The sequence below is a fragment of the Chiloscyllium punctatum genome, chromosome 5, assembly GCF_047496795.1.
Source record: "Chiloscyllium punctatum isolate Juve2018m chromosome 5, sChiPun1.3, whole genome shotgun sequence".
Classification (NCBI taxonomy): domain Eukaryota; kingdom Metazoa; phylum Chordata; class Chondrichthyes; order Orectolobiformes; family Hemiscylliidae; genus Chiloscyllium; species Chiloscyllium punctatum.
In genome coordinates, this window is record NC_092743.1 from 97403376 (window position 1) to 97427347 (window position 23972).

The 23972-nt window shown below is 39.8% G+C and overlaps 1 protein-coding gene across 1 annotated transcript in view; it reads right to left on the minus strand.

Moving 5' to 3' along the window:
* Nucleotides 1–23972, minus strand: part of ofcc1 (orofacial cleft 1 candidate 1) — a 306357-nt gene that overhangs the window by 29483 nt on the left and 252902 nt on the right. Inside the window, exon 20 of the mRNA XM_072570820.1 lies at nucleotides 22138–22344. Within this exon, the coding sequence (XP_072426921.1) occupies nucleotides 22138–22344 (207 nt within the window). The remainder of the gene's footprint in view (nucleotides 1–22137; nucleotides 22345–23972) is intronic.

Sequence of the window (23972 nt, forward strand, 5' to 3'; positions counted from 1 at the left end):
AAGTTGTTGTTGATAAGCAAATGCAGTGCTCAGCATACAGTCTTTCAAAGTTTGGGAGAAGATTCATAGCTCGGGTGCTCGTTGTTGTGGTTCTGTTCGCCGAGCTGGGAATTTGTCTTGCAAACGTTTCATCCCCTGTCTAGGTGACATCCTCAGTGCTTGGGAGCCTCCTGTGAAGCGCTTCTGTGCTGTTTCCTCCGGCATTTATAGTGGCCTGTCTCTGCCGCTTCCGGTTGTCAGTTCGAGCTGTCTGCTGCAGTGGCCGGTATATTGGGTCCAGGTCGATGTGTTTGTTGATAGAGTCTGTGGATGAGTGCCATAATGACAGGCCACTATAAATGCCGGAGGAAACAGCACAGAAGCGCGTCACAGGAGGTTCCCAAGCACTGAGGATGTCACCTAGACAGGGGACGAAACATCTGCAACACAAATTCCCAGCTCGGCGAACAGAACCACAACATACAGTCATTCCTGAGCAAGTCAGATAAGTAGGATAAATGTGTTCCTTTTGGAACTGCAACAAGAACAAGCTCCAAAAATGTTGTCCCTTTCTGATATTATGACACAATAAAATGAACAGTTTGTATTATTTATCACAACAAGAGTAATTCATTGCCGATTCCTTATGTTCCGCTAAATGTTGAAATTCTAAGAAATGCGTCTTTGCCCATATTGTTTCCAAAGTGAGAAATTAGAATAAGCAGCACCCCCTGTTGTTTGGCTTTGTTTTCGTTTGAAAAAAAAATGTTATTCCCTAAATATTGTATGTTGCTCATCTAAAGTCCTGCCTTTCACAGTTCTGTTGCTGAATCGGCCAAGGATCCGAAACGTCAACATTTCCATGAGGAGACTATCTAGGGCCAGTAGACACAAGCACCAAAGCATAGTTTCATTAATAGGTCTTCATTAAGTTTCTAATGTGCTGGCCAGCACTTTATCACATCTCTCAGGAATCCCTTAGGACAATTTTCATATCTCAGGTACTGTCTGAGGTTGCTACTCTAAATAGCAATGCAAATGCATGAAACTATCAAGGTAAAGGGTGGCACGATGGCTCAGTGGTTAGCATTGCTGCCTCACAGCACCAGGGACCTGGGTTCGATTCCAGCCTCAGGTGACTGTCTGTGTGGAGCTTACACATTCTCCCCATGTCTGCGTGGGTTTCCTCTGGGTGTGCCGGTTTCCTCTCACAGCCCAAAGATATGCAGTTCAGGTGAATTGGCCATGCTAAATTGCCTATAGAATTAGGTGCCTTAGCCAGGGGCAAATATGAGGAATGGGTCTGGGTTGGTTACTCGTCAGGGGGTCAGTATGGACTAGTTGGACCGAAGGGCCTGTTTCCACACTGTAGGGAATCTAATCTGAAGTCACCATAGGGCTGCTCTCTGGTTTAACCTGAGTATACCCATGCCTTATGTGAGGTGAAAGGTTGAGAGGGAGAGTCCTTCACAGTAAGCTCAACTGGTCTGGAAATTGAACCCCCCCAGTTGGCGTTACACTGCATCATAGACCAGCTGTCTTGCCAACTGTGATAACTGACTCCTACGACAAAACTATATACAGATACTGTGAGGAGCAGTTGGTTTCGCCCTTAACTATAAACAATAACTCAATGAGGCAAATAAGAAGTTTAAGGGTAGAATGTTGGAAGCACATTGCTCTTGTCTTAATTGTGCCACAGGATTCTCTACACAAGCTGAAATTAGTAAGCTCAGTCTGCAGACCCTCACAGAGGACAGCAGTAACTATCATTTTAGCACTGCTTCAAAACTGCATTGTCAGTCTGGATAAGATGGAATTTCAATGCACAACTTTCTGGCTCAGATACTTGTGTGCCATCAGTTTTGCCAAGCTGACCTTTTATGAATTTTGAATAATTTCAGGCTTCATTTTAAAGAGTGGAGCTTTGTAACAACTAAAAATAATCAAACTGAGAGTACATAAGTCAAGAGATAGGAATAATGTGAATCTTTGAGCATTAGAAGTCTAAGCATTATAGAAGGAAGGGAAGATTGTGGCAGTAAGCATCTTTGGAAAGAATCAGATATTGTACAGTGATATTCTGTTCAAAATAGTATTAAAGTAAGGAAGGGAGATGGGGCTGGTAGGCGAATGTTTGAAGTGTAGAAAGAATAACAACATAAGCTCAAAGATGCCATAAAAACAAAGGTTTTTTTTAGCATGAGCTATCATTGTAAACCTCTTGGGTAGAGAGTTAAGATCATACTTGTTACTTGTCACCTTGCAGAAAGTTGGAGGTGAGCTACCATCTATTTCAAGCTGGCTTCAACAAGCAGACAGCATCTACTCGGTGATACAGAGCCATACACTGCCACTGGGACCTGAAATAAAACACTGCCAAAACATTGGCATGCTTCCCAGGCTCAAAAAATAGTCCAAGAAATTTGAGGCTTTTGTCATGACCAAGGACCCAAAGAACTGTGGACATTTTTGATTTGATTTGATGTATTTATTGTCATGTGTATCTTGTTACAACATGTAGTGAAAAGCGTTGTGTAGTGTCACCACTCTACAGAACCATCATTTTTAAACACAGTAAAATAAACTAAAACATTGGTTAGAAAGGCAGAAAAATGAAGAAATAAAGAAAGTGGCCAACTTTACTTCTTGTTAAGTGTTCCATCACGGGCCATGGGCCTGATGGCTGGACATGAGTCCCCTTCACCATGCTGTCACTGGATCAATCGTCAACACTCTCTGGCGCCATCTTACTTCCACCAACACTCTCACCACTATGAGCCCTCACTGGATCTCCCCAATGCAAACACCATCAATGCTGCCGGGTACCGCATCAGCCCAAACTCGACTACACCACTGCTGTGAGCCTGCTTTAGCCCCCACCTTGCCAATGCAGCCACTGCTGTTGCCACCTGGCCTCGTACTGAGCCAAAATTTGCCTCGACTGCTGCCTCCATGAATTGGTGTTGGACACAGACACTGCTGGGAACCCAAACTTTCTTCCACAACAGCAGGCATGAGTCGGCACTAGGATGCCTCAACAATGCAGAAACCGTCAAGAACCCAAACTTGCCTCTAACGTTGCAACCACAGGTCAGTACTGCTGGCCCTACTTGAGTTCAGGTTGCTAGGCCAATTCAAGTCAGCTGTGACTCTGTTAGTAAAGAACTTCACCCTTGAGATCAGAAGATCACGGATTCAAGTTCTGCTCCAATACTTAGGCATAAACTAGGCTGACTCTCCAGTGCAATACTGAGGGGATGCTGCCCTGTTGAAGATGTGGTCTTTCAGATTGGACATTGAACTGAAGTCAGCTATCTTACATCACTGCAAGAGATCTTGCGGCATTAGTTTGAAGAAAATCGCAGCAGTATCACAGTACGCTGGGCAAACTTAACCAATCAATATCATCAAATCAAATTACTTGAACTTTAATTACTGGGATTTTACTGTGCAAAAATGGATCCTTATATAACATCTGTGACTACTCTTGTACTTAATTGGCTGTAAAGAGCATTGGTGGTCATAAGAGGTCAATATATAAATGCAAATCTTAATTTCTGGATATATTCATTCATTCTTTAAATGATGAAAGATTTTAAATTTAGGAATTCTTGACTGTTCAGCAATGAAAGCAGGATATGGTCCCACAAAATATTCTTTAAAGTCCTGTCAGCTATTTAGTTCAAGATTACAGGTGGCAGGCTAGACACAATTAAAAATACGTATATTTGGTGATAAACAAATTTTTGTTTTATTAATCTAGTACATATATCAAAGAATATTTTAAATACAAAAATAATACATTCTAAAAGGCTGCAAAATTGTGCTGGTTCACAAAAGATTTTTGCGTTTACCAAAACACAAATATGCATCAGCATAAATCTTAGCAAAAGATTTATGAAAGTAAACTCTTGCAATTCTGAGTGCAGTTTGCAGCTTTATCACAGCCAAAGTGGAAATTCTATTCCAGTTTCCCATTCCTGCTATCAGCTGCATTAAGTGAAGGAATGTACACATTCTGAATTCAAAAACACTGCACCTAAATTGCTAAGTGACTCAAATAATAATAAGAATTCTCAGGTGTATGCCACATTCCAAGAATATCCCAGTTGCTCTCTTGTTGTCTGGGTGGCTTGAGGGGAGGAAGTAACAAAAACAGTCCTTGCTTTCTTTGCTGGAAGGGGAGGAGCACAACACTGTCTTTCAGCAGGCAGACCTTGCAACCTTTCAGAGCCTTTTAATCAGCTGGGTAGAGAATAAGCCCGGGCTGTGTTACACCACTTTGATTAATGATTGCCATAAAACAGATGCATTTGAAAAAGTTAAAGAAAATAACATTCTCATGCTAACAAATATGTTTGCACCATCTCCAGTTTCTCCTTCCTCTTCAATGTGAAGCCCAAGGACAAGTAGGCAGTTTCAGGGAGTGAAGCAATTATCTTGCTTTTGCATCACAGTGTTTACTAGTGGCAGGGAACAGTTATGAAATGCGGGTGATTATTGAGAATGTAAAAATGGGGGGAAACAGAGCAGGAGGTAATTTTGAAAGTTTGTAAAAAGGATCAAGAGATCAAGAGCAGATGAGTGCAGCAAGATGTTTGCCCCTATTTAATTGCAACCAAATCCTGTCTATATGTGTTAGGACAAGGTCAGCAGTACATGGGTATTAGGGAATAACTGGCAAAGGGAACAATGAGTTGGGAGAGATCATTAGGACCTCAAATGCTCTGAAGACACAGACTGCCAAATTTGGAGGAAAATGATTTAGGTTTGTTGCCTATTAGCATGATAAAGGTTTCTCATTCACAAAAAGCATGTCAGGAGCCAAGGGTTCAAGTCCAGGAGAGTGCTATCAGTGCTTGTTAGGTTCACAGCGTGGCTCAGTGCCATTTAGTACTGCAACATCTTGCACTTATGAAAAAGATGTATTCGAAATTATGATCAGTTATTTCTTTTTACTGGATTAGTGGTGCTGGAAGAGCACAGCAGTTCAGGCAGCATCCAAGTAGCTTCGAAATCGACGTTTCGGGCAAAAGCCCTTCATGATGAAGGGCTTTTGCCCGAAACGTCGATTTCGAAGCTACTTGGATGCTGCCTGAACTGCTGTGCTCTTCCATCACCACTAATCCAGAATCTGGTTTCCAGCATCTGCAGTCATTGTTTTTACCTCGTTATTTCTTTTTACTGTTTTCTTTTCCCATTTAATGCCATGATACTTGCATCCAAGGTTCACATTTTCCAAAGCTCAGGAGAGACCTGCAGCAGGAATATGTGCAGCAGGGCTTTCAGTTCTATTTCGCCTTGTCTGTCTCCCAAGCTGTGGTGTGGATGTATACGAGATGCGATGGAAGTGCTTTAAGGTTGTTGGAAGGCTTGACTTGAGCAATCATGAAACATGGAACTAGCTGACTGGCTAAGCACTGTACTGTGACTGAAACCGAGCATTCAAGGTGGGATAAATTCATTTTATTTCCTTCTGTCTGGTTCTCAGAAGGAGAAATGGTCTTCCTTCACCTGCAATGCAGGGATAACTTGCTTAACTGTGACCTTCACAGCACCATAACTCTCAAAATGAATAAGAAGCAGAAGAGCTGTGAATGCTGTAAATCAGAAACAAAAACAGAGGTTGCTGGCAGCATCTGTGAAGAGAAATCAAAGTTAACATTTAGGGTCGGATGGCCCTTCCTCAGAACTGATTACACTTGGGAACACATTCTGGTGAGCACATCATGGACTCACCTCCGCACCCAGTTGAGGAAGGAATGTTCAAGGTCACTATAATTCAGATGACTGTCAGAGACTGGGACTTGCTCAACACCAATAGGCTGTCCTATTCTCATACAGTAATAATTTGGTCAAACTGCAGTGACAGGAGCAAGAAGATAAGGCAGCTTTGCCAGAGGTGATAAGTAACCAGGATTGGCGTGACTCCCAAGGTAACGAATGCTGTGCTGGCTCTAACATGCCCGTGTCTGGCTGTCTCCATGTACACAATACTGACTGCTCTGCAGTCTCAGGTGCATTAGAATACTCAATGGCCGTGGCTCTTCCTCTCAGGGGACTGGGTGATGCCAGAAAGCACCAATAGGTGGAAGGACTGACAGAGAGGCCACCCAGAAACTTATTAGGATACTCCACACTCACCCCCTGCACATGACCCTTAAGTCAGCAGCAGTACAAAACTCAGGAGGATGAGCCTGAGTCTGGGCAGGATATTTCCAGAAGTCCAGTACTGTCTTGGCCCAAAGGTATCTGGTGAGGAACACCACATCTTCTAACTCAATAGGCCTTACCTACCCATCTATGGAAGTCAGAATTTTATTTGGACATAATGGAGGTACAGGAAGAAACAAACATACTGAGGCTACAGAGGTGGCACAGGTTCAGCACTATTGCAAATAACCTTGCACTTCTGTAAATATTTTTCACTTGCACTACTTTGTCTTTGTCACTGCTGGACCTGGCTATGTTATACCCATGAGCGAGATGAGCACACTCTCCAGACATCCTAAGGATGAATGGAGTTGCAATCGCTCAGCATTGTTTGTTGCGCAAAAACAATTGACTCCTTAACCACAGATAGCCTCAGGGATCTTTGAACCATTGACACTGAGGTCTACAGTTAAGACATTGGACTTTAATGTGGGCAACACTCAGACTAAATGCAATGTGGAAGGAATGTGCTAGGACCTGCCCAACACATATCATTCCACACTTCTAACCAGTATCAACAGTCACTGAAGCTCCATACAACTCTGGTGAACACATGCAAAACTAATAGGGCACTGCTTATCTTTTCCCAGGACAGTGGCCTTGATATCCTGATGGCCAGAACTATCCCAAGTGTCAGTTAACCCTTTCAGGTACCAACTGTCTATGACAACAAACATACTCCTAGCTGCAAAGTATAAATTGTACAAAGTGATGCATGAATTTGTACATCGCACGCTTTGGTTTGTTTTGCTCAGTTTGCAACTACTGCTCCAGCTTATCCATCTCAAAAATTTATCTTCATTTAACTGAAGTAAACTTCATCACCGTAATGTTGACACAGGAAACTCAATGCTCAATACAGCAAAAGTAAATTTGAATGTTGTCTTCCAATGAGCATCTGTCAATTCTGATCAGAAAGCCTGTTTCTTTTTTGCTGATTTTGTTTTTCATATTTCTTAAAATGAGAGCAAACAATAAGGAGATAATTTTCTAGTATGAAGTGGGCTATCCATATATTTTGTTTCGGTATTTGTTTGCAAATAAAACACGTACTTTTTTTTTCTAAAATTGTGTTAAATATGTAAAAGAAAAAGCCTCTCCTCATAACTGCAAAGAAGCTTGGATGTTGCTCAGTCATAATAAAACTGAAATGTCAAGATTGCTTTAGAAAATGGGTTGAAGCTGTTGTTTTATTCCCTGAAGTGTCACTCAGCATATCGAATGCTATTTTGTATTCAGGGTCGGCTCACATGCATCTTCCGATTTCATGGGCAATTTTTGTTTGAGGAATTAGAGTCTGGCTGCCAAGTCTATGTGGACACAAATCCATAAATAATTAGCATTAATCAATTGTGTGATTATCTGCCGCATTATGAGATATGTCAGTCAAAAGGTGTGTGCATGCTAATATGTGAATGTTAACCATTTGGATTAAAACTAAACTTTATTGCAGCCAGGATTTCCATATCTGTTTGTGGAACTTCACTTTATAACTGATACCAGAACTAGTTTATACCTCTGAAAGAGAAAAGCTCCACTTCACAAAAGAAAAATAGATAACTAAACAGATAAGGGACAATTAAAGCTAAAAGAAAGGCTCACAAAAATACAAAACAGCACAGAGCTTGCCAAATGGGAAAGATACCAAGACCAACAAAGGGCCACAAAGTGGCTTTTAAGAGCTACTAAAAGGCATTATGAAAGGATACTTACAAGGAATATCAAAATCAATAAGAAGAAATTTTATAGTTATATAAAGGGAAAGCAAGTGGTCAGGAGAAATGTTGGACCACTAAAGACTGAAAGTGGGAATATTGTCAATGACTACAGGAATTACTGGACAGTATGAATAGTTTCTGTGCTCCAGTATTTACAGTCGAAAATAAGTCCCAAGGAAATTAATTGGAAACAGGGACTGAATAAAATAACAAAATTCATTAAACTTCAATAATGATGAAATTAATAGAATGAAAGAACATCAAACCCCCAAGACCTTATGGTTTTAATCCAAGAGTGTTAAAGGAAGTAGAGAGTACATTGTAGGTGGTCTAACTATAATCTTTCAGAGTTCCCTGGATACATGAGTCGTCCCTCTGGATTGGAAGATTGCACCTGTCACTTTGCGTTTTAAGAAGGACAAAAGAGAAAAAACAGGGAAATACAGATATTCAGCTGAGGGAAATTGTTAGAGTCTATTATTAAGGCTGGGATAACTAAACACCTTAAAACTTTTCAGATAATCAGAACAGATTCATGACCAGTAGGTCATGCTTGATAAATTTCACTAAGTTATTTGAAGAGGTTACTAAGTAGTGGTCAGGACAATGTTCATGAATGTTGTTTATACAGACTTCCAAAAGGCATTTGATAAAGTCCCACATAAATCACTATTGACTAAGATTATCTTCATCTAACTGAAGTATACTTCATCACCATAATGTTGACACAGGAAACTCAGTGCTCAATAGACCAAAAATAAATTTGAACGTTGTCTTCTAAAGAGCATCTGTCAACTCAGATCAGAAAGCTAGAAAATTGGTTGAGTGGCAGGAGACAGAAAGTAGGAATAATGGATAGGTACACAAATTGGCAGAATGTGACCGATGATGTCCCATGAGGATCTCTGCTAGACCCTCACATTATGTATTAACAACTTGAACAATGGTATAGTAAGTCATATATCCAAACGTGTTCATGGCACAAAGTTAGCCAACTGTGTAAATGATAGCAATAAATTACAAAGGGATATTGATCATGGGCAAAATTGTAACAGATGGAGTTCAATATAAACAAGCATGAGGGTATCCATTTTGGACCAATGAAGGATAGATTAATGTATTTTCTAGACAGTATGAAGTTAAATGCAGTGGATATGTGAAGTAACTGCACAAAGACCAGGATCCTAGTCACCAAATCACCCTCAATTTATTTGTGCACAGTCCACTGGCTGTGGCCAGCCAACTCGGAGTCAGTCCCTTGAACTGAGGAGATTCTAAATCTCCTGGTTATGTTTTGTTTTCTTTAGCGCAGATACTAAAAACCAGAGTGTGCTCTCCTGGTTACAATTTTTTTCTTTTAAGAAAAAACAAACACACAAAGAAACAATAAAGAAAACCAAAAAGAACAAATATCTTCCCTGGAAAGGCAGGGGGGGTGCAAGAGAAAGAAGCTCTCCTCCTCCAAAATACAGAGATGGGCTGCAGGGATACATTGACTGTAACCCAGCCAGCACAGAGTCAGTCCTCTAAACTGAGGAGATTCTAAATCTCCTGGTTATATTTTCTTTTCTTTACCACAAATACTACAAACCAGAGTGCTCTCCTGGTTATATTGGTCAGCTAGAGCTCACCTGATTGGTCCAGGTTAACAACCCCAATCAAGGACCTCCTAGTCAACAAGGTCAACCTGGTTCCGATCACCACAATATGCAAAGAGACCTGGCAGTTAGGTGCATAGATCTTTAAAATGCCACTAACAAGTGCCGAAAATAATTCAGATGTTTAATGGAATGCTGGCCTTTATATCAAGGGGACTGGAATATTCTTCTGGTAAGATGGAGGTGGAGTAGGGCTTCTGAGCCGGGGGCTCATCCACACGTCTGCTTTTCTTTTCATTTCTTTTCTCTCTCTCCTCTCTCCTACTTTTTTTCTTTTTTGTTTAATTTTACTTATCTCTTGTTGAACAGGTCTGGCACAGTGGCGGCAAGTAGGCCCAGCAGCCCATACTTTTTGGGCCAAATGGCCAAATTCGGCTGCAATATCTTATGGTCTTTTTAGACTGTGGGCAGATCTAGGCACTATATTAGGAAGGACATATGGACAGGATACAATGTAGGTTTACAAGAATGATACCTGGACTTCAGGGATTATAAGGAGTGATTATACAAATTAGGCTTGTTTTTCTCGAGAATTTCAAAGGTTTAGGGTTGATCTGATCAATGTCTTCAAGGTACTAAAAAGAAATGAAAAGTAGATAAACAACTTTCACTGGCTGGAGACTCTAGAACTGGGGGGACATGGTCTGAGAATTAGGGCCAGACAGTTCGGGAGAGATGTTAGGAAGCACTTCTATACACAAAGGGTGGTGGAGGTTTGGAACTCTCTTCCACAAATGGATAAGGGATATGGGCCATAGGCAGGTACATGGAGCTGGCCCACAAATTAGCCATGATCGCATTGAATAGTGGAACAGGCCAAGGAGATCAAAGGCCTAATCCTGTTCCTATATTTCTACGCACCACTAGATCCCTTCATATACCTAACATAATGTATAAAGCCATCAACCTGTTTGTAAAATATGGGTTAATAATCGTATTACTGAACATAGTGCACACAGAAAATCTGTTTCAGCCTCCCCACATCAACCTCCCCCATCCCTGCCAACCCACAGGATTATGAATCTTCTATCTAACTAATTATAGTCCTAGGTGAACCTTATTTGGATCAATGCAATACACCCCAATGAGAACTACAGTATTTAGATCACAAGGATATAATGTATAGGCCATCCACTCTATGTGCACTATTACATTTGAATTTCCTGAACCCGGGCTTTCATTCCATTTCAGAAAATTAAAAAGAAATGTTGAAGTGGACTAAAGCATTTAAAATATGTAACTCTGTTTCAGTGTTTGATTGAGATATTATTGAACATTCTGTTTGGACACAGCAAATCTTTAATGTTAGACAGGACTAACTTTCGGTTACGTGTACGCATCTGTGAATAGTTGCGGTGAAGTTAGCTGCGAGCAATCTTGGGTGGATTGCTTCAGGTATCATGTTTTTCAAGCTGCGGATAGTATGTATGGATGGTTGTCTCTTTAGACAGCATAAGCCAGCCTCAAAGTAATTGACAGTGAGCCTTGTATGGCCTCCAATGCTTAAAAAGAGGCAGTTGGCCACATCACAGCATGCAACCTGTCAGTAATAATCAAAGAGATTATTAGGAGGTTGATAGAAGCATAAAAATGTCAAGTTACCTTCTTTATACGGAAGTTATCCACTAAAATGTATGATTTATTTATTTATAGCATATTATAATATTAGTAATATTTTAAAATTGCTTCCTTTGTTTACAAATGTTAATTATATTTTATAACCACTATTTTAGATGGAAATGTAAGCATTTAAACTGTATTCACTACAATTGCTGCTCTATCTTGTCAATCATAGTGTTCATTACTACAGAGACTTTTCCTTGGATCAATTTGAACAAACTGGCTTAATTTTTAACAGATTTTCCATTTTTATATATTTTAAGCAAATTTAGGGCATTATTGCAATGCTAAATTTTTAAATCATCGTACAGTTTAATGTACAGTTGGTTGCAATGCTACAACAGCTCTGTTCTATTCATAAGAAATAATTCCTGCTCAGTTCAGTAATTAATACTTCCTGTTTTATTTTTAACTAACCTATTCCCTTCAAGTCATATTTAATTCAGATCCACATTAGTATATTATCTTAAGTATGCTATATGTACAGAATTCCAAAGCATCAAATAATTTGTGAATGAAACCTACTATACCCAGGGTTTCTGATCCAAGTGCAGCAATAACATCTTTGTTCTAATTATCTGACTGACCAAATACTAACTTACAGGCACCGGCCAAACTGTAATACCCCAATGAATGGCACTCCAGTGAGGCTGTAATGAGATTTCAAGCTGAGTGTCCTGGTACTGCCTAAACTGTGTGTCAATGAGCAGGCTATTGCTTAGCAAGTGCTGCTTGATAGCATTATTGATGACCTCCCCATTCTTCATTGGTAACTCATTTCATTGAGAATATCAGAAGTTTTGTATGAGTTCTCTTGGCTCTCTGGATCTATTGCAAACCTGACTTTGTTAATCCTGTCTGCTGTCCATTTGCTAATTTGCTAAATTTACTGTTGGTCATTATCGCTGTGTTCGCTGTTGATTTAATGAAACGTCCATATAAAAATTATCAGTTTTGTCATCAATTCTATAAACGGTTAAATCCTGCACCAGCTCTGTAGCCCTACAACCCATCGATAGCTCAGTACTCCTCTATTTCTGACTTAGTGTCCAACACTGATTGTTCTTCCTATTCAATTCCTTCTGCCGGTACCCATGGAAAATAAGTTGTCTTGCAGATCTCTTATTTTCAACCTCATTACTTCTGAGTGCATGGTCTTAGTTTTCCAAAATTCTTCTCACACAAAACTTGTGACATTCTCAATGAAATGAGCTACCAATGAAGAATGGGGAGATCATAACAATGTTATTAAGCAGCACTTGCTCATACATTATTAGTCTGCTCAACCTTTCAAAGGATCACTTGTTTTGGTGCCCCTTTCCCAAGAAAGACCTCTCCTTTATCCCATCCTAGTCATTCCCTTCAGCATAGCTCCACCCAAAGGATGTTATTCTTGTCTGCCAAACTCACTAACTATTTTAGGATAACTCTGCAATGCAAAAATGACCCAGTTTCTCATTTCAACCAGCAACCAACATCCCAGCTCCCTCCATTCACCAAGTACCAGATCTGCATGGACTGGTCTGTCGTTAAACCCATCATTTCGCTGCTGCTGCTGTGGTCCCAATTCCCTTTGCTTACAAGACAAATTCCACAGGTACCCACTGGCCCTAACTCAAAACTTTCTCCTTACCTTCCACCATGCCATCATTGAACTCACCTTGAAGAACAGACCCCATTTTTGCACAGTAGCTGACCCTTTCCTCATCCCCTACTCACTGATATATTGCAAATGATTCCATTCCTCCCCTTTAAAAATTGCCATTATCACTTTATTATCAATAACCCACATCGAAAAGAGGAGAATGTGCAACTTCTAACTGAAGGTTGCCCAAGGCTGGAATCAAACCTGGGTCCCTGGCACTGTGAGGCAGTAATGGTAATCATTGAGTCACTGTACCACGCTATACCCTCAACTTTGCACAGAGAACCGTTTCTCAGGTGAAAGCAGCCCCCAATTTCATGGAGAAGGAAGCATTCTATCTGTATGTATTGAATGAACTTTTATTTTTCAGTTCTGATTATCACTGCAGATTGGCCATAGGGGAATTGGCAGGGAGGAGCTGAAACATCTGACCATGTCAAAGAAGTGAATTAACATCAGTAGAAAGTCATTTATCTCGGCTAAGCCTGGGTGAGCTTGTCGTTTCAAATGCCCATGTTAATTTGACTTTCTCATCCTGTCAGCTTCACTAAGTTCCTTCAATCTGGATCCTTGATATTGTCATCACAATTCATATATTAGAGAGACAGTCTAAAGGATAAAATATTAAAAAGAATTAGAGTTCTTTCCCACGACCTTATTTATCAAAAGGAGTGCCGATTTAAACAGATGGTTCACTTGAGAAATGATTTTTTAGCACAGAGAATTAGGAGAATCTACAGTGATATAAGCAGCATCATAAATATGTTCACAAATATTTCCTGTCTGTATTCCTTTTAAATGAAAGTTTATGATTTCAGCATTAATACTGAATAGCTACATTCATTAATCCATTTACAATATTGATATTCTTTTTGAATAAATATTTTTATCGTAAATTTTTGTATTAGCCACACTTTTAACACTTGCACTTTTACTAAGATCTGTAGCACAATCTGAGCACAAGCTGTAGCACATTTCTGTATTTCCTAAAAATTGAGAACATGTAATAGAATTAAAAAGTGAGGATGATTGAATTGCCTTTGTCAAGTCCGAATATTGACACGTGTCAAACATTCACTATCAAATTTCCCTCATGACGAGAATATGGGAGGTCATGTGCTACACTGACAGCCTTCTTGTCTCTGTGCCAACAGCTCAAGGTTTGAGTCCAACACACCAGGACTCATTGGTCATAGAAGGTGCGTTCATAATGTGGCCAAATAGTTTCATTATCAGTCTGTAAATCCTTCCAGTATGCCTGATGGCAGTCAGTAAATGTGGGCGTGTTTCTGGCCAGCCATCCTGTAGAAAACAATGGCAGACCATGGCACTGCAATGCTATATGTGGTAGACCAATCCGATACAGGTTCCGGGCCCAACTAAGAGACAGGAAAAAATAGACTGATATAAATTTTTTCTGATGTTTATTGAAGCCTTGATGCACTATAGCCTCTCACTGTTGCACAGCAAACTGCTGAAGCAACACATCACATATCTGAATTACAAGAAAACATTTTACATACCTTATTCATACTCAAAGGATTCACTGACATAATGGTTATACAAATACTTACCTGTAGATCGACAAAACCTACTTATAATGTAAGCACCTTTGTGTTATTTGCTTTATTCAGTATTCAGTTCTTCTCTTTTAACCACGTGAGTAATTCAAACAGTCCCTACTCTATGTTTTTGCCCTTACTTCTCTCAATGTTTCTTCTTTTCGAAAGTTATTTAATTTTTTAAATACACATTCCACTTCTTCCACCCCATGTGGGTGAGGGTGGTAAGCAAAATAGAGGACAGCGTTCACGATCTGAAATTGTTGAACTCAGGTCTTGAAGGCTGTTAAGTGCCTCAATGTAAAATAAGGTGCTGTTCCCCTCAATTGCATTCTGCCTTGCTAGAACACTGCATCAAGCCTTGGACATTTATGCTAATATTTCTGTCCCAGGCTTGCTGAGTGTTCCAATGAAGCTCAACCAAACTGGAGAAACAGCACTTCATTATCTGCTTAGGCATTTTACTGCCTTCAGGACTCAACATTGAGGTCAAGATCTTCAGAACATGAACCTATCTTTCATTTTGACTATACTTCCCACTCATGTCTTGTTTGTATGGCTTTGCTCTTAGCAGAGCTGACCTATTTTCCACTATTCACACTGATCATTGACACATATTTTACAAAGTTTTCTCAATCTTTCCTTTGCTATCATTAACACTCCTTTTGCTTTTTGCACTGGGCATCCACATCATCTGTTCCATTCCTCCTTTCACTTTGTAAACAGCATAAAAAACATAATTTTCCAGCTTCTTTCAGTTCCAAAGAAGAATCATTGGACTCGATACATTAATTGTTTCTCTCTCCCCTGATGCTGCCAGACTTGCTGAGTTTCTCCAGTACTTTCTGTTTATATTTTTGTTAAAGTGAGACCCTGAGACCCTGCCATAAAGGTCATTCATTATCATCAACACAAAAATAATGTACAATATCTTCTAAGTTTGTTTTACCTAATTACTTGAATTTTAATAAAAGCAGAGACTGCTCATGCCTCACACTTGGCCACTTGTAAATTATTTTTGCCGGGATCTTATACGTCTTTGGTATTAATTCCAAATTGAATCTTGATCTGGTCTGTCAGTCTTTCTCTCAGTCACACTTGACAGAGCAAAAACTGAGAGGATTTTTCTTCTAGATGGAGAGTCTAGACCGAGGAGACATTTTTTTTTGTTTTGCTATGAGAAGTGATAGAACTGAGATGTGATATGCCAAAGGGTGAATCCTTCAAGGTATGGTATGGTGGATACATAGAGTTGCCAACCCTCCCAGATTGCTATGTACCTCCAGGAATGAAATTTCCAAGATGTTGCCGTTAGAAATTAAAGGGGAGATGAAAATATGATCAAAGACTGACAACCAATTTGATAACAAAAAGCTTGCCTGCTGTTCAATTGGTACATAGGTTCAGGACAACATGAGGGTAGATTTTCTGACTGGTCAGTTTAATGACAACAGGATGGTTACAGGCAGGATGTTATTACCACATTACTTCTAAGAATTCTTAGCTGTCAATACTACTAAGTCCAACATCTTGAATTTAATTGATGAGCTGGCAAAAGAAACACAGTCAGAGAAAACCTAGGAAATTTAAAATGTAACGACATTCAGATCAGATTGAAAATCCTAAGGCCAAGAAATCTGCTGGACATCATTCCTCAGGGTTGTACCCAGATGTGTTGATTTTGAAGGAGTCAGGACAAGAAGCTTAAGTAATTAATATTCTCTGTCAATGTGCATGTATTTGGGTGGCCACTAACCGAGGGACAGCAGTTGCTTGTTTGATTGTAATAACCCTAAGGCAGTGAAAAGCATTTAATAAGAATTGTCAGACCAGAAAATCAGTGAGATCAAGGAACATAGGAGTTAGGAGCAGGAGTAGGCCATTCAGCCCCACAATCCTTGCAGCGCCAGATCCTACCATAAGAAGCTAAGTGTTTTCAGTTCTCACAAATGCTGTGTTGTTGATCCAGCCTTTCGAAGGAACTAAGTCAGTGTGCTTCCTGTGGTTGAACTCAGCCTGTTGTCATTTGGTGTCACCCACCCCTATTACCTTCTTTGGTCCCATAAGTGAATGCTCTTTCTTCAGGGCAGCATGCTGGCTCAGTGGTTAGCACTGCTGCCTCACAGCACCAGGGACCCAGGTTTGATTCTAGTCTTGGGTGACTGTCCATGTGGAGTTTGCACATTCTCCCCGTGTCTGCGTGGGTTTCTCTGGTTTCCTGCCACGGTCCAAAGATGTGCAGGTCAGGTGAATTGGCCGTGCTAAATTGCTCATAGTGTTAGGTGCATTAGTCAGAGGGAAATGGGTCTGACTGGGTTACTTTTCAGAGGGTCATTATGGACTTGTTGGGCCGAAGGGTCTGCTTCCACACTGTAGGAAATCTAATCTAAGCCTGCTCTGTCATTCAATAAGGTCATGGCCAATCTGAAATAACCCTGTCCCACCGAACCTATGACTCTCTTTACTTAGTCTAACTTAGCCTTGTATCGACTCAATTAAACTGCCTCCAATTCTCACTGGGGCTGAGAATTCCAAACATTGATAACTGTCTGAGAGAAGACATTTCTCCTTCCTTTAAATGAAAAGCCCTTTATTTTGAAATTGCATTACCTAGTTCTAAAGTCTCCCATCAGGAGGTCGATGCCTAGCCAGGAAACCTTCAGGTTATATTAATGGGGCTTGTATTCGGTTGGAAATATAAAAGATGAGACAGCAATTTGATTGAGGTTCTAAGATTTTGAAAGAAATTGATAAGCAATTTGAGGAATTTGTTCAAATGATGGAGAAATCTGGGAAAAGGAGATATCAGTTGAAAATCAGAGCCAGGATATTCCAGGGAAATAATCTTCAAAAACAAGGGTGATAGAATGCTCTACCACAGAAAGTAATAGGTGCTAATGCAGTTAATAACTTGAAATGTGAGGTTTTTCTTTCTTGACAAAGTTATAAAGCAACGTGGAGGCAAGGCAGGCAAATGGAGTAAACACCAATCACCTACCATCTCATGGAACGCAGGCTCCAGGGCTGAATAGTCAATTCCAATTCCTCTATTTCAATTCAGAAACTGGAATGCGCTTTTTTTTAAATGGTTTTGCCAAATTTGTGATGAAACCGTAATAGGTTTACTGTACAACACAATAAGTAGCCGAGTTCCATCAGTATCGGGCCAGGTCTTTCCAATTATACTACGGTATACTCAAGATAACACTTCAGCAGGTGCCAGTTCTGTAAGAGTGGGCTTGACATCAAAATTCACGTAAAACACCAAGGAAAATAAACTTGATCCCACAGCTGGAAACAGTCTTGGCGCAGTAAACACCTGTGACTTATCAAAGCTATAAATCTTTAAGTTTCAGATTGAAAGAACATTTCCTCCAACTATAAAAGTCTCTGCCACTTAGTTTGCCTTACTGTGCAATTTGCTGGAAAATGTTTTACCATTGAAATGGGATCAACAGGAAAAACTACCTTCTCCCCCTCTCCCTGCCCCAAACCCACCACCCGCTCCCCCCTCCCCCCCCACTCCTTCAAGTGCACATATTTTCACTCCTGTTTGAAACAAATTGCAGTCATGTGTGTAAAGAGTAAATATGTTAGCCCTCTGAAAATGGGTACCCAAACACTTTGAATTAGGTTTGAGTCATACAGCACAGAAACAGACCCCTCGGTCGACCCAGTCCACGGTGACCACAATCCCAACTAAACTAGTCCCACATGCCTGCGCTTGGCCCATATCCCTCCAAACATTTCTTATTCATGTACTTATCTAAATGTCTTTCAAACGTTGTGACTGTACCTATATCCACCACTTCCTCTGGCAGTTCATTCCACACATGAACCACGCTCCGTATAAAAAAAATTGCCCCTCATTTTCTTTTTAAATCTTTCTCCTCTCAACTTAAAAATATGCCCCCTAGTCTTGAAATCCCCTACCCTAGGGAAAAGACATCTGCCATTCAACTTATCTATACCTCTCATTAGTTTATGAACCTCTATAAGGTCACCTCTCAACCTCTTACATTCCAGCGTGAAAAGTCCCAGCCTCTCATTATTACTCTGTGGTGTGTATTGCCCTGGACCTCCATTTAAATCATTTTCTGGAACTGTAGTGGGTTGTTAAATCAATTCTGTTGTTTGCCTCAATTTGCAGAGCTCACAAATGATCCTCAATGCTGCATTAAGTTGGGAACACTGTAACTCCAAAGGCCATGAGTTCAAATTCCATTTCATTTCCACAAAATTCTGGTTTAACACACAAGTGCAGTGTTGGAAATACTGCCTTCTGGATGAGACGTTAAACTGAGGAAATAAAAACAAAAATTGCTTGAGAAGCTCAACAGGTTAGGCAGCTGCTGTGGAGTGAAACTGGGTTAGGGTTTCGGGTCAATTCTTCCGTTCCACAGTTGTTGCTGAACATTTCCAGCATCTTTCCATTTTATTTCAAATTTCCAGCATCTGCAGTATTTCACTTTCACATTTGCATTAAACTGAGGATCCATCTGCAAAAATAGAGAGACCTGAAGGTTCACATTGCTCAGCAGGTGACAGAGCCAATGTCTCTCCAATCCACAGAAGTTGCAGAAATCGAAAGTTCCCATGCAGGCCGTACAAAAGCTGGCTGCTTGAAGTTACCATGTGTGCCAGGCCACGTAAACTAATTAAATGCGTCTCAGCACTAAAACAAAATGCTCACACAGCTCTTCCCCAAAATATTACAATGAACACTGGGCAGGATAGGTACATAAGTCAGTCAAACGATATGGTCCTGGCTTTTGTAAACACAGGCATGAAATACAGAAGCCGTGAAGTTGGGCATCACCCAAATGCCAGGGTACTTCATCTCCAATAAGAGAAGAAATTCCACCATTGCCTCTCCGTATTCAATGGTGTTACCATTACTGAATCCCCTACTCTCCCCTAACATGCTGGGCTTACCATTGAGCAGAAACTGAACTTGACTGGCCATTTAAATACAATGGCTACAAATGCCAGTCAGAGACTAGCAATCCTGCGGCAAGCAACTCACCTCCTGATTCCCTAAGCCTGTCCACCCACTTTAAGGCACAGGTCTCCATTTGCCTGGATGGATGCAGTTCCAACAGCATTCAAAATGCTCAATACCAACACATTTTCAGCATGGAGTATTCTGTCCAAAGCTGAGCAACCCAGTTAAAGAAAGGACCTGGGCATTTCAGGAATAAGGGATTACGGTTACATGGACAGACTGGAGAAACAAGGGTTTTTCAGTTCAGGGCAGAGAACACTAAAGAAGAATTGGTAGTGATATTTAAAAGTTCAATGGTTTTGGAGAGCAAGTAAAGAAACTGCTACCAAAGCGTGCAGCATCAAGAACCAGATATCAGCTGACTGGCAAAAGAACCAAAGGAAACATGCAGAAAATACTTCTTCACACAATGTGTAGATAAAGTCTGGTGGGGTGATAAATTCAACAGCAGCCTTCAAAAGAGAATTAGACAAATATAGAAAAACCTCAATTATCCGAACATCAATTATCCAAATTTCAGATTATCCAAACAAGATCGCAAGGTCCCATAAAAATGTTATCCATTATCCGAACAATCAGTTATCTGAACAAAATTCTCTCCGCCTGTCTCATTCAGATAATCAAGATTGTTCTGTACTTGAAAAAAAGGTGTAATAATGTGAGGAAAGACGAAATGAAAGAAAGATCTACATTTATATAGAACCTTTCATGACCATTGGCCTAAAATGCTTTACAGCTAATCAAATAATTTTAAGGTAAGAAACAGCTACAATCCATTTGTTTCAGCAAGTCTCTGTAAACACAATAATGACCAGATGATTTATTTTTGTCATGTTGATTGAGGCATAAATATTGGACAGGATAAGAGGAACAATATCCATGTTATTCTTCAAAATAGCACATTCTCCTGAGAGGGAAGATAAGGCTTCATTTTAACATCACATCTGAAAAACAGCATCATTCAACAGTCTCGGTGGATATCAGTTTTGCTTTTTGAGCTGAAGTGGGTCCTAAACTTCCAAACATCAGACACAGATGCAACAGTTATTCATTGAGCCACAGCAGCAATAATAACTGACCATAGAAACATAAAAGTTCGGAGAAGGAGTAGGTCTCTTGTCTCTTCCAGATTGTTCTGCGACTCAATAAATTTATGGCTAATCGGCTCGTCATCTTCAACGCACTTTCTTGTCTGCCCCCAAACCCTTGACTCCCCTGTCTATCAAAAATATATCTAACTCTGCCTTGAACAAATTTAATAACCCAGCTCCAATGCGTTTTGGGGAAATGAATTTTCCAGCTTTTATGCCAATCATAGCCATATCAGAGAGATTTACATATTGATAATCGATATGTTTGGATGCATTATGACACATCTTCCAAAGCCATCAAGTCATGATATAAAACCTGACTCAGCAGCTTCTGGGCCAGAAGTAGGGACAATGCCACTACAACATAGCACTTCCTGCTGTGATGAAGGGCTTATCTTTATGAAGAAAGGGTGAGCAGACGTGGCTTTTAGCTATTGCAGCTGTGAAGAATGAGAAATAATTTTATTGAAACATATAAGATCCTTAGGTCACTTGAAAAGGTGCTTACTGGAAGAATGTTTACTCTTAGGGGAGAGACAAAAACAAGGGCAGATTGTTTAAGGATAAGGTGTTTCCCCTTTTGACCAATCATTGTTCATGCTTATATCCCTTTGTAGGCGTTTTATGTGATCTTACAACTTATTTTCCTACTGGTCTTTGTGCTGTCAGCAAAATTAACAACCTCACATTTGGCCCCTATGTCTAAGTCACTGACATGTTTTGTAAATAGTTGACAGCCTAGCATGATTCTTCGGAGTAACTACTACTCTTCACAGATTTGCTTTTTCTTTCAAAAGATGTTTTATGGACTTAATTGTCCATAGAGGCAATTCCTATATCAAACATTTCTATGATTCCCACATTGTGGGAGCTTGCTGAGTATATCTACTGCATTACAAAAGTGACTACACTTCAGAATGATGTAATTAGCTGTGATGCTTTTTGGGATATCCTGTACTTGTGAAGGATGCTGTTTAATACAATATTTGCTTTATTTTATTGTAATCAGGTCACTGAAATGGAAGTCATGGGTGCAATTAATATTCTCTATATTTATACCTTATAATTGAGAGAGGCAGCACTTTTCTTAAAATGCCCTCAATTCTACATCCGGGACTGAATGAATATCAAGAAATATTTATTTGGCAATTGGATAATGAACTTCATACATTTTCCTAGTCATAAAATACAAGTTACAAATTACCAGCATTTTACTGCGCATGATAAAACATTTTACTGTAGGCTGCTGGGTGAAACAATGTCACAGCATTTCATCGACTGTAATAAAAGTGTAACACAAAACTGATGACAATTTGGAAGAAAAGAGAATCAATGCAAACACATTACAGCTCAGTAAAAAAAAATGAAGATAAATGGTGGCGAACTACAATATGGATTGCTGGAAATATTCTTTTGAGCTCATAAGAACTGAGTCTGACTTGTGTCGCTTGACAAACATCCTATTTTCATGCAAATTATATTTTGTCATGTTGTGCCAATGCAGGGAAAAAATAAATAAAGACACGTCTGGTTAAACCATTCCGTATCTAAATGCGCACATCACATTCTAAGCTTAATCGGTTAATGTTCCAGTTTGTAACAACCCTTAAACAAGGCTATAAAATATATTTTCTTTTAAATACCTCAACAATGGCACCATCAGGCAGCCGAAGGAAATGTCTGTACAGCTCTTGCAAGCCACTGAGGTGTATGATGTAGATAGACACATGAGTGGTGATCTCTCCGCAGCCAGCCTCTGATCCAGAGGTTTGATTGCCCTCCTGGGATGCACAGCTACAGGACGGGTGTGTGATGTGCTCATCATTCCAGATGTAGTCGTACACTGCCACCTAGTGAGATAAGGAAGACCCCCCCACACACACACAACCAACCCCCACCCACACCCCCCCAATATGAGTTTGATTAGTCATTGTTCAAAGAGGTATCCTATCTGAACATCACACAGCAAACAAGGAAAGGTTATGGAACGTACATATCTGCCTGAAATTATTGTCATTTAAGTACTTCACATCAAGTCAGCTTAAAGCAATTGGCATGCATTCCATGTACTTTCTTCACACGAGGAAGAAGGGGAAAGCAATGGCTTTTCAAATTGGAGTTCAGCATGTGTTAGCAACAGCCAAGTTCAGTGGCTACGCAGAGCCCTGGTCACTTTTAAAGGGGCACACACAAAAACAAATAATCCAGTATTAAATAGTGCAGCTTCATTCAGTTAATTTATTGCACTGGCCACATCAACTTCATGGCTAAGTTCCAACACCTTAGCTGACAAGAAACCACAAAATATTTTCTCAGTGAACAGTGACACACCACTGAAAATCATCCTGCAGTAACAAAAAAGTATGAAAACTGCCAGCGAAGACAAGTAATGACAAGTTAGCATATTGCAAGTTTTGGAGAGCTTTTCTAGTGCAGTCATGGCTCCTCATGAGATTCCATTTAATGTACTGTAAATTTTAAACATTTTCAGTGTTTAACACTGATTGCTTGTCACGACTCTCATTTCTAAAATATTACATGCACAAGGTTTTATCAGGCAAGTTTGAGTTTCTTGATCATGCTGTTTGTTTGCAAGTGCTGAAAGCCTTCACATCTAGCACCATCCTGCTGCTGCTGTGATTAGCAGGAGTGTGGAGTGAATAAAATGCAAAAATCAATACAATTGATTCCACCTACTATGAAAACACATAAATAAGTAACATGCAGAAAATGGACTCTCCTTCAATATGAATCCTCCTAGTCTTTTCACATTCATGCTTGCAAATAAAAGTTAGGATACATGGCAGCTTTGAGCATAAATGTCACAACAAAATTTTCCGAATGTTCTTAAAACTTACCGTGCTAGGAGTTTAGGACTATGAAGTTTAATAGGTGTATGCAAAGGTTACAGTATTGTGCAAATCTAGCATAAAGTGATTGCAGTGGCTACTTGGCATTGTGACAGTGTCATGTAGAACTTAAACAATTTCAAATTGCACTTAAGGTCTACTAACTCTGATAGAATTTGCCTTAAAGTGTGCTTAACAAAATTGAGTTAATGATCTCATTGCTGTGAAAATGCAAATCTATTCATTTAGGCAAAATATCGCTGTCGACACAAAGCTCACACTAAATTATTTTAAAAATATAATCTATTTATTGCTCAGCTGATTGTTATGATCTGGAAGATACCGTCTGATAGGGTAGTGGAAATAGACTTAAGTTTAACTTTCAGAAGTGCATTGGCTTTGTATTTAAAGAGTTTAAATTTGCATGGGTGTGGATTAGCTATTAAAGGGAGCTGGTATAGACATGAGACACCAAATATTCTCTTTATGTACTTTACAAATTTATATATTAACAATACAAAATCATTTTAAACCTGTGCAGGTCTACGGATCTACAATGAAAGAGCTATACATTCATTTGTACACTCAGTGCAATAATAGTTTTACTGTGTTAGCACGGCAAGTTGGAA